At 54.6% G+C, this 11,723-nt stretch overlaps 1 protein-coding gene across 3 annotated transcripts in view; it reads right to left on the bottom strand.

The window, feature by feature from the left end:
* Positions 1-4,432: 4,432 nt before the first annotated feature.
* Positions 4,433-11,723, bottom strand: part of TCF20 (transcription factor 20) — a 103,033-nt gene continuing 95,742 nt past the window's right edge. For 2 of the 3 annotated variants that reach the window (XM_061205027.1, XM_061205028.1), the window contains exons 4-6: positions 11,539-11,588; positions 10,336-10,463; positions 4,462-4,547 (exon numbers count right to left, since the gene is read on the bottom strand). In XM_061205027.1, the coding sequence (XP_061061010.1) occupies positions 10,380-10,463; positions 11,539-11,588 (134 nt within the window). In that variant the 3' untranslated portion in view covers positions 4,462-4,547; positions 10,336-10,379. Of the gene's footprint in view, positions 4,548-10,335; positions 10,464-11,538; positions 11,589-11,723 lie in introns of all 3 variants that reach the window. The other variant, XM_061205030.1, reaches the window with a different exon arrangement.

The raw sequence follows: 11,723 nt of genomic DNA, 5'->3' as shown, positions 1-11,723 counted from the left end.
GGAAAACCTCCCAGAGGACTTCTGCTGGCTTGGCTCTGCAAGCCAAGGTGACCTGGCAGCGGGACTAAAGCACCAATGCAAAGCAGCAGGACGGGGGCAACTTGAGGCTGGGGCTTTGCAAGTCTGGCAGAGGACTGGATTGTGGGAAACCGGGGTTATTGGGCCTCAAAGAGGCGGGGAGACCAGTTTTGAGGCCACTCAAAAGACTGAGAGGGTAAGACCCATGGGCACCCTGGGGACTTCTCAGATCCAGCCTGTGGTCTTTCATCAGGGCTCAGACAGCCAGAGAATCAGGTGGTGTTAGTCGGGCTGGCAGGATGGTCCATCACAGGTTTGTCACAGTGGCCCTCAATAAATTGCATCTACCCTTTGTTTTGTATGTGTCATGCCCTCCCCAGTCACTCTAATGGACATATGAAGGGCAGTGACAGACATGCCTGTAATTCAGGCAGTGCCCTCCCGTTACTGGGGGCCTATTGTCCAGGACAGGACTTGAGGAAAACCTGTGATCGTGAGGCCAACGGCCTTTTTCAATCATTGTGCACACTCACATGCCGGGCACTGCTGTTCACTCCCCATCCTCCCCACACCCTGTAAGGTAGGTGGCTTTATGGTCCCCAAGGCACGGAGTCTCAGGGATCACGGGGTCAAAGTCACAGAGCACCATTAGGGTCTATCTCAAAACTCATGCTCTGAGCTATTGCTCTACATTGGACAAACTTCTATGAGGGCCAGCATTTAAGTTACTGAAATTTATTATTTTAGAAACATACTCAGCCTGCCCTTGCTGGCTTCTGCTCTGGTGAAGCTGCTGGTGCTAGAGGGATGAGCCCCCCCATTCCCTCCCCTCCCCCAATCTCCGTGTCACAGGTGTTCGCCTGCGCAGGGAAGGCCCAACTGGACACTGCGACCTGAGACTGAGTCCGGGGTGACGTCAGCAAGCTGACGGACCAGAAAGTGCCAGGCCCTTGGGCCCCCAAGCACGGAGACCCAGCCCTGGGACCCCAACGCGATGCGGAGCAAACCCCTTGGGGAGAGCTCTAGAAAGCAGGCACGGAGCTGCAGCGCCCAGAGAGGGCGCTGGAAAGTTGGTGGCATTTTACTCGCTCCCTTCCCCCTCCCCCGCGGCATGGCCAAGCCCGCGGAAGAAACCCCTCAATTTCCGCTCCTCCCCGGGGACAAAAGTGGGAGCTGGTACCTGACTCGCGGTACGGCCCACCCGGGCCCCGCTGGGATCCAGGTGGAGGGCCGGCCCGGCAGCCGCCGGGGTGGGGGGGGTTGGGGGGTTGGGGGGGTGGGCGGGCGTGGCCGGGGAGCGCCACGGGCGGGCAGCGGGCAAGCGAGCGAGCTGGCGGGCGGGCGGAGGTGGGGCATGGCCGGCCCCTCCCGTAGTTCTCCGGGAACAGGACTTCGGCCGGACAAGATGAAAAAGTTCTGGAGCTCGGCTGCGCAACAATATGAATATGCCTCACACTACTGAACAGTACACTTACCGGTTAAGATGGTAGTTTTGCTGTGTTTTTAAACCACGGCGTAAAAATTACTTTAAAAAAGTACATCACCACTGCACACCTATTAGAGTGGTCAACATCCAGAACACTGAGAACACCGAATGCTGACCAGGATGTGGAGCAGCAGGAAGTCTCATTCCCTGCAGGGGAGAGTGGAAAATGGTACAGCCACTGTGGAAGACAGTTGGGCCGTTCCTTACAAAAAAACCTGTACACTGACGTTTTTAGCAGTTTTATTCATAATTGCCAAAACTAGGAGAAACCAAGATGTCTTTCAGTAGGTGAATGGATAAACTGTGGTATGTCCAGGCAATAGAATATTCTTCAGCACTAAAAAAGAAATGAGCTATCAAGCCATGAAAAGAGGAACCTTTCATGGAGGAGGAACCTTAAAGGCCTATTACCAAATGAAAGAAACCAATCTGAAAAGGCTACATACTGTGTAACTCCAACTATATGACATTCTGGAAAAGGCAAAAACTATGCAGTGAACAGTCAGTGGTTGCCAGGGCTCAGGGGAGGGAGGGATGAAGAGGGGGAGCACAGAGAATTTTTAGGGCAGTGAAACTACTCTGCATACTATAATGGTGGATACATGTCATTAAACGTTTGTCCAAACCCACAGAATGTACACCACCAAGAGTGAACCCTAACGTAAACTATGGGCTCTGGGTGACAACGATGTGTCAATGTAAGTTCACCAGTCATTAAGAAAAAGCACCACTTTGGTGGGGAACGCTGATACTGGGGGAGGCTGTGCACGTGTGTGGGGGCAGAGCATACGCGGGAAACCGCCGTACCTTTTGCTTAACACTGCTATGAACCTCAAGCTGCTCTAGAAAATAAAGTCTGTTAAAAAATACATAGAGCTCAAAAGTGGCAGGAGTTGAAATGCACATGAACATCTGAGGCTTCCTGCAGAACCGGGAAAGCTAGAGTCAGGAGTGGAGCCTGGAACAGGGCCACTCCCCAGTTAACGGTCATTTCAGTAGCCAGTTTGAGGAACCATCAAAAGTGCCTTACTCAGAGTATCATCAGCAAGTCAAAAGGGGACAGAAGAACAAAAGGCAAAATGATGAAGAACCATCTGCTGTCAGGAAAATATTTTCCTTAAGATGCGTATCTTCCAAGTTTTGTGGTTTAGTTCTCAACACCTGAAATCTATCAATTTCATTTGAACTGTGTTAATGCCAAGTCAAGACCAGATGGGAAGCCAAGGAGCTCAAAAAGCCGTCACTTCTATGCAGGTTCCGTGGCCCACACAGCACACCCACCCACACAGCTCCATCCTGGCCGAGCAAAATTATAAATGGACCGCACTGCTTGATGTAGCTATTACAACAAAATTAATCTGCCATTTCTGCAGCCTCAAATTGATGCGCACACAAGAACTCATTTATAATTGCTTATTTCTACTTCACAACATTCTTTCCAGTATTACTGTTCTCTAAAATAAAGTCCGTTAACATTGCATTATTTTTTAATAACCTTTAAAATTAATGTTGATTGGAAATATGTCCTCGTATCAACTTAAGCAATCTGGCCATCTCCATACATGGCTGAGTTCCACCCTCGAGGGCAAGTGGCAGGAGTCCTCGGTTTGTTTCATTCCAGGCTCTGCTGCAAGGGCTGCTGGGCCTTCGGGAGGCCAGGACGGCTGGACCAGTGAGCTGGCAGCTGCCCCTGCAGCAGAACCAGAGCCACCCTGGGGACTGGGATGGGAGGAGAAAGAGATGCATTTGCTTTAAACAAAAAAGGAAACAAGGTTAAAATGAAGTTTATTTTTTTTTTTGATTTTTTTTGTTTTGTTTTTTAAATAAAACTGTTTGTGAAACAGCTATTTTATCCCCACGGCAGAGTGACCCCTGAAAGATGCACTAACCCCTTCTTAAGGCCTTAACAAGATTTTTTTTGTACTTTTTTCTTCTTTTTTTAAAACTCAGATATTTAAAAATTGTACAATTTACAAAACAAAACAAAACAATACAACATAAAGAATCATGTAGCATGGGGCTGCTCAACCGACAGGCCCCCTTTTCCTTTATAAAAATGAAAGCAAAAGAAAAAAGGGTGGAGTGGGTGTTCCTGGTCAGCTTACCTCACACGATCATACCTGACACTGTCCCTCCCTGTGTCCACTCTTACAGCTTAGGTTTCCGTCCCGTCTGTCCTGGGGTTCAGGGCACAGCTGCCTGAAACATGCCCAGAGGTGGCCATCCCTTGACCCTGCCAGCTGAGCCACTTAGTGGGACGCTCGGGGCTCTCACCAGCCACAGTGACCCAGGATGCAGCTGTGACCTTGGGGCATGTGCCAATTTCACCCCCCCCAAAAGATAAAAATCTTAAAAGTAATAAATAAATAGTGTTTCTGGAAATGAAAAAATTTATTTTTGTGTTTAAACATCATTCTCCCACTCCTGAAAACACGGACCATCCCCACTTCCCTCCCCCTTGACCTTCCCACTTTGAGACAAATTACTGACAAAAGAATAGTTTGGTGTGGTTTGTTTGCTCTTCCAACCCTGGGTCTAGAATCTCTGAATTGTGTAAGTTGGGCTAAGGATCTAAGTCACCCCTGTCCTTGTGAGATGAGAGTTTGTTCAGTTCAATTTCACATTTAAATTTCACTGTCATTGGAACAAATTTGGAGTTCTTAAGCTAGATAATTTTAAAATAGAATCAAAAGGGATAGCGCACCTTTCATTTAAACAAAGTCTTTCCAGACTAAAAATAGATTTATATATATATATTTTTATCCCTCCCTTTTTTAATTCCCCCCACCCTTTCCCATCATCCCCCCTCCCCCCTCCCCCCACACTGTCACTATGGAGATTGTGTCCATGGAAACAGCCATTCCAACTTCTTGGGTCTTTCTTTCCTGTGGTGTCACCAGTCTGAGAGTGATGTAAGAACTTAGGAAGGAAGTGCTGGCACGGGCAGGCACGCGGGGTGGGGCGGGGTGGGGTGTGGCTGCACAGGAGGACCATTTCCATTCCATCACAAGGGTCCACCACCTTCTCATCTCCACAGTCTCACCTGCAAGACAAACAGACACTGGGTGCTGGGAACCCCCGTGTGGTGCTGCAGCCAACAGCCCCTGCTCCGTGGCAGCGCCGGGGCGGGGGACTCTGCAGGGTCCAGTGGCTGCAGAACCCCTGTGAACACGCTGCTCCCACTGCAGACACCCAAGACCAATGGCGGAGCCAGCCGTGTGGCTCTGGGCCTGGAACAGGGTAAAGGCAGCAATGACCCGGCCAGCTGCGCCAGGAGGATGGGACTCTGAGTGCCCCGTCCCGGGTGTGTGGAAGGAACTGAGACCAGGACAGAGTTCTCTGATCCGCCGGGTGGGGCTGCCCTGGAGTGGGGCAGCTCTCGGGGCGATCCCTTGCTCAGGACCCCACCATCTGGGGCCTGCAGCTGGGCTTGGCACTTGGTGGCAGGGACCAGTCCTCACAGAGGTGGCTGAGCACCCAGCCAGTCTGTGGAAGAACCGGCTCAGGACCATGTGATGGCTGCCTCCAGTCACAGGCAGCTCTTTACATCTAACAGTGAACACTCCTCCCAGGAGCTCTGACGGAAGGCAGGTCTCAGCTCATCCTCTGAGGCTCCCCAGGCCCTGCCACTGGCGTCTCTCCTTCCAGCCCAGGCTCCAGGCTCAGGAAGACTATCCTGGTGATCACATGGGGTACGTGGGGTTGTACCAAGCGCCTCCTCAGAATGCTTCGTGGGTCATTCATTACATGTGCAAAGATCTCAGAGAGACACAGCAGTTTCCAAGGAATTCAATCCAGAAAAATTACGCCAGAAGCCAAGAGTGGTGGCACCCTCACCTTTCTGCCAATCACAGCACTCTTGGAAAGTTGTGTGTGTGTGTGTGTGTGTGTGTGTGTCGGAGGGCTCACCTTGTTTCTTCCTCAAACCCTCTTTGGTGCCCTCCTCCAACCAATAAACCTCAAGAAAACCCAGACACCACTATCCCCTTTTCTGTTTCCACAAAACTTACTAATACGCAAAATAGTTTAGACTGGTCTGTGTGCATGAGCCATAAAGAGATTCCTAACTGCATGACAGAAAACATGAATAAACAGGAAGAGACTCACAGAGACAGCAGGACAATGTCGCCACCCTCAGGTAAAAGCAAACCCCGGGACTCCAGCTGGAGGCCCTGGGGACGTGGGCCAGTGGCTGAGCCATCCTCAGGACATCCTCGGCCACAGTATGGCTTCCCCAGCACTGATGGTGGCTCTGGCCCCACCTATGTGGTCCATGCTTCCCCCTCCCCCAGCACGGACGCTCTCCACTCCTCACTGGTTTCCTGAGGCTAAGGCTGCCAGGAAAGGGGGGAGAAGCAGCCTTCTCAGGTGAGGACAGAGGACAGGTGCCATGCGTATCCTGCAAAGCTCTGCTGGTGGAGGGAGGGACAGGGCAGGGTTTGCCCTCTCCCCAGTGCTTGGCACAGTCTTGGGCCTGCACTCCTATCCTGCTCATTACTCACAACAGCAGGCCCCAGCCCAGCGCCCATCCTCAGAATGAAGGCTGTCTCGGCACCAGGGTCTGCCTGGCCGGCGGGCTGTGCAGGCTGCTGACCCTGGGCTCCTCCCCTGGTGCCACAGGGGGACCTGGTGGTCCAGGCAGCCTCGGCCCTTCTGCACCTCCCGTCTGGGGCTTTGTCTTCCAGCCTTCCCAGCAGGGACCTTCCCCAGGGTCTGATACTAGACTGGCCCAAACACATGATACCCTGAAATGTAATGGGACCCTAACTTCTCAGTTGCTCCTCAAAACTGTTCCTTCAGTAGGGAGAATGGGAAGGAAATTCTTTAAGCACCTAGTAGGGGCCAGGCACTATGCTAGGAGCTTTACAGACATTATTTCACAGTAACACTGAAAGGCCTGACCCCCATATCTTGGAGATGAGGCAGCTGAGGGAGGTGACACACGTGGCCCAAGGCCACGTGGCTGGTTAGAAGTGGGACTGGGGCTCACATCCAGCAAAGCTCCTCTGCTTGGGCCCCAGGGACTCTGCCTTCGAGCCTCCATTGTTGTGGGCCCCATCCAAACGCACAGGACGTGGCTGAGAAGGCAGCACCCCAGGCAGAGCCACGGAGCAGGCGTGGAGCCGCTGCGCCAGTGAATGAGCGGGCGGCCCTCTGTGCTGAGGACCTGCACTCTTCTCTGTAAAAGGGCATCGGCACGTTCAGCTGCCGGCGAACGGGACTTCACGCTGGGCCAAAGCCTTCCAACACCCCCACCCTCGTCACCCTCCTTCCTCCTGCCCTTCAGCTTCACCTCCGTAGCCTGAACCTGGGCCGGGTCAGTCTGTCCTCCAAATCCTCCCGCGTCTGAGGCCAAGCTGCCCTCTCCACCTGCGGCTAGGCGGCAACCCCTCAGCCCCACGGGACCTGGCCAGGGTGTGGAGGGCGGCCTCGTCCTCAACCTGTACCCACCCGGGCGCCGTCAGGTCAGCACTCTCCTCCCTGGGCTGCAGGTGCTCCTCTGTTTAACACGGCTGTCCGCCCTGCGAGGACAGGGACTGCCGTGTGCCCCCTCCGGCCAGTGCACGACGGGACGGAGACAGCGGTCCCTGAGGACTGGGCAGACAGTCCAGTGGAGATGCAGACAATACGTGAACACACAAATGACCCGAGATTGTGGTGATGCCAGGAAGGCTGCAGAGTGGGGACAAGGGGACTTGGAAGGCTGCCGTGAGGAAGTGACACTGAAGCTGAGACGAGACGGAGGCACAGTGTTCCAGCCCAGGGAGCTAAGCGCGAGCACCAAAGCTCCGCGGGAGGAAGCTCAGAGGAGCCGAAGGAGCCTCGCCGGAGACTCCAACGGGCCCTCAGAGGCGTGCTGAGCAGTCTGGACTTAATCCTACCGGGGACGGGAACCTCTGAAGTTGAGCGGAGCTGCAGTTGTGGGAGGCAGTGAGGGGCTGCCGGAGCTGGGGTGGGAGGGAAGGGGAGCCCCGGGACATGACGCTGTTCACACGCGGGCCGCTGTGTGACGTTCCGACCACAGAAGCTGCTCGGGAAGGCCCAGCTCCAGGGCAGGGAGGCTGCTGTGTGCAGCTGGCACCCCCTGGCACCCAGGACAAGGCAGCAGATGGATGGAGGTTACTGCTTCCTGCCCACTGGATCGGGAGACCTGGGGGGGTGGGGTCTCCTTGTTTACTTAGATGAGAATGGAAGACGGGGGGAGGGGTTCCGCGGTCAGAGCCCTGCCCACTCGCTGCCCTGAGCCAGGGAGGCTTCAGCACGGGGAGAGGGCGGCAGAGGCCGGCCACACGGCTCCCTCATCCACAGAGCCGGGAGGAGGCGGCCCACGGACGGCTGCCCGAGGACCTGTCCTCTGCGGCACTGCTGGCCTGGTGAGGGACAAGCGCCAGGTACCTCACGTGGTGGCGGGAGATTAGAACTCACATCTCCTTGCCCCAGCCCTGGGGTTTTCTGCCAGACAAGGCAGCTGCAGGGTCCGGTTTGCGGCTCTGACCCTCCTGCTCCTCCCGTGCACGGCTGAGAGGGCAGTGCGCCCAGCACTTGCTGACGCCGCACCCCAGGCCAGGCTGCGCTGGGCACGGTGGAAGCATTTCTTAACTGAATCCTCACAAGGTTGGCCATTGCTATGCCTCTTTTTACAGAAGGAAAACTGAAGCACAGAGACATTAAGTGGCCTGAGCCTGGTCACACAGCACTTTGCACACCGCTCTGGGTGAGAAAGTGGGGCGCCACGAACCGGAACGCACATGTACAATCACTGTCCCTTCCCCGCCTTGTCGGGAGACCCAACGATGGTGGCTCTGTGTCCTCAGCACGGACCCCGAGACGAATGCTCCTTGAGGTGGGGGCTGCGTCTCCGTCCCCAGTCACTGGGGCTTCCGCACAGTCTGCAGAGGGCTGACGGCAAAGGCCCGCAATGTGACTGCTGAACCGCGAACCCAGGACGACGGGTCCAGCCTCGCGGGGAAGCACTCGATGACAAGCAGTTCAGGTGGACGAGACCAGAGGCGCATGTCCGTTCCTTCCCTCCAAGAGGTGAAGGTCTGACCTCAACAGACTCGAAACGACCCCAAACCGAGGGACACGCCACTTAATCACTCAGCGCCTCATTTCTTCTGTATAAACAGGAACAATAACACCAAGCTTCTGAGGAATGCACTATGAAGCTTACTGTCCCACGAGAGCCGAGGGCTCTGTCAGCTGGCAGAGCCCAAGAATGAGCAGACAGAAAAGCGATGATGAACAAAATTAAAATTTCCAAGAGGAGATTTGCCCACCAGGCCCAGGGCCCAGAGTTCTTCTTTTTCTCAAACACGGGCTGGGATTCCAGGACGGAAACAAAAGGCACTGAGTAACCAACGGTTGGTTCTCTCCCTAACTGGCTCTTCCTGGACACTTCCAGGAACATTCCACGTGGCCTCCTATACAACCCAGCCCTAACCACCTGAGCCAGGAAGGTGGCAGAGCCGCCTAGACACAGTAGAAGGGCCAACAGAAACATTCTTGAAAACCACCCAGACTGCTGCTTGCCCTGAGGGTCAGTGGACCCCGCGGGTTCTAGAAGTGCACGGGGCTCCGTGTGACGACCCACCCTCCCGCCCTGCTCTGCTCCCTCCACTCCCAGCCCTACTCCCTGGAAGAGCAAGACAGAAAAGTGTGAGTGCAAAGTCCTCACTCGACAGCCCCTCAAGGAAGCACTGTAACCCCCACTGGCCCCAGAGACTCATCACTCAGCACAGGGGCCTTCTCTGGAGGTCAGTACCGGGACCCACCTAAGAAACAGGTGACTTCCCAGATGAAAACGGCCACATTCTGAGGTGAATTCTGTTTCTTCCTCAAATTACTGTCGGGTATTCCAGAGAAAGGCAGACACCCCCCACCCCGACTTGTAACAAGGGGGAGGGAACATTCCACAGAGACTCAGGCACACGGTGCTGCCCCAGAGAGCCAGGCCTGGCACACCTGTGTGGGTCTCAGACGCCTGGAGTAAACACCGATGCCCTCACTTGCAGAGAAATAATCCCTTAACGAACAGTTCTGAGACAACCAGCCCCCCACCCCATCCTGTAGAAGCAAGTGCCCCAAGTTACATTTTGGTTTTTCTTCTCATGATCTGTTTTGCTCAATGAGGACGGGGCAGGTGAGGAAGGCAGTGGGAGCACCGCAGGCCTGCTGCTTCTAGAGGCCCAAGTCCCATAATCCTGCTCTCACAGGCACACGCTGCCAGCCCGGACCACGAGCCCCCAGACACACTCACAAAAAGCACAACTCAACCTCCTGAGATTTTTAAAGTAAAGTTAAATGGGATGCTAAAGTCTACTAAATCGTTGAGGGGATTTTCCCTCCCTTTGTACTTCTAGGAAAAGGAATCCTTCATAGACCTGGGGGAAAAAAAAGATTTCAAATAACAAAACCTGGGATATTTTTGGTTTTTCAAAGGAGAACCCATCATAAGCTTTAGAGATATTAAGTAAATTAAGAAGAGGCCTCTGGCGAGAAGCCTTTCTGAGACAGGGAAAGAGCAAGGGCTGCCGGCACAAGAGCCCCCCCACCCCAGAAGCTCTGTCCCGGAAGCCAGCTGCGTTCTGCCCCCGGGGACTCCACACACAAGGCCTGAACCCCAGCGGAGGATGGGGCCATTTTAAAGCCCCACGCCACCTTTCCACACGTATTCTGGGGAGCTGAGCAACAGATGGAAAGACACTGAGTCCACCTGGCGCTGGAGTCCATGCGATTAAATGCCGGTGGGGCGGCCTGGCCTGGGGCGAGCAGGAGCAGAGGCCCCGACACCCACGCGGAGTCCGGCAGGGGTGGCGGCCCCGACTCACCTGTGCTGGCTGTGCTTTCCGTTCCCACGCGCACACTGCCCCCCTCACCCCCGCTCCGACTGCTCTGTGCTGAGGCTGCCTTGCGCTGTCTTGTTCTGCAAGGGGGGCAGAGGGCACGGGAGGGGAGGCTGACGCCGGCCAAGCCAAGGAGACAGGACAGGAGGGACAGAGAACAAGCGTGGGGGTCAGGGCAGGCGGAGGTGAGGAGAGGAACGCACATGGAAAAGGAAAGAAAAAGCAGAGTCAGTGCTGAGTGACAAACAGGAGATACTCAGACAGGGTCTTCTGAGGTAAAATGTGACCATTAAAAAAAAGTTTTTAAAAATAAAAACATGTAAATTAAGTAAAAAATGGAGAGAAAATTGTAAGATCCTATGATCCATACTGGGAAATAATTGTTAAAGAAAAGCATAGGTAAGCATCTTTCAGAAGCATTTTGAGGGCAGAGCTGTCAGGACGACCTCTTCCTAGTACTTTCTGGCCCCACTTAGAGATTGAAGACTGTGAGCACCAGTGGCCACCAGGGGTCAGTGTGACCTCAGCTGGAGGAGAGTCGCCGCTGCAGGGACTGCCAGGTGGCGGGTCTCCACCATCCCAGTCCTTCCCTCAGGTCCCTTTTTCCACGCCCTCCCGTCTCCACACACGCATGTGGTGTCTTGGAAACAGGCCATTCACACAGACCCCCGCCCCCATCTTCGTTCCTTTCCTAAATTTAAGAGGTGACCAAGAGACCACCTCCTCAATCAGCTGCAGACACCACCTGCTTCAGCTGAAGTAAAACCTGGAGGAGACTGTGAGTTTCCCCAAAAGCCTGGAGTCAACTCTCTTTAGTCTGGGAAGACACCTGTGCTTATGTACCTAGACCTACAACCAATCTCACCTCACGCCAATCTGTGATCTGGGGTTCCACTCAACTGCGGGGGAAACCAGGAGTTGTGTGTGTTTCTCTTCCAATTTTTCTTAACAGACAAACATCTTTCTCCCCAGCTGTGCCACCCCATGGGTGCCGACCCCACGCCACGGGGCTCCCTCCCATGTGCATCTCGGCCCTTCCGGGGCCAGGAGTGCTCGGCAGCCCAGCAGCCCGGGCCCTGGCGGTGTGGCCGTGACTCTGCAATGTCTGGTCTCCAGGCCTTTCAGGAGGAGCCCCACCGCCACCCCCAAGTCCTGCGGGGAGCACAGGCTCTGCAGGCTCTGACTCACCTTGTGCTTGGGGCATCTCACCGAGAAGTTCTCCTCATGGAGCAAACAATCTGCAAGACAGAAGGGGACAGTCAGGAGGAGCCTGGCGTGCGGCACAGCCTGAGGGGCACGGGGCCACGCTGGCCAGGACAGACAGGGTGACACATGGAGATAAGAGGTCTCCACACTATGATTTCTAATAGGAA

The sequence above is a fragment of the Eubalaena glacialis genome, chromosome 11 (assembly GCF_028564815.1).
Source record: "Eubalaena glacialis isolate mEubGla1 chromosome 11, mEubGla1.1.hap2.+ XY, whole genome shotgun sequence".
Taxonomy (NCBI): domain Eukaryota; kingdom Metazoa; phylum Chordata; class Mammalia; order Artiodactyla; family Balaenidae; genus Eubalaena; species Eubalaena glacialis.
The sequence above is the reverse complement of the archived record's forward strand: the minus strand, read 5'-3'. Positions and strand labels throughout refer to the sequence as shown.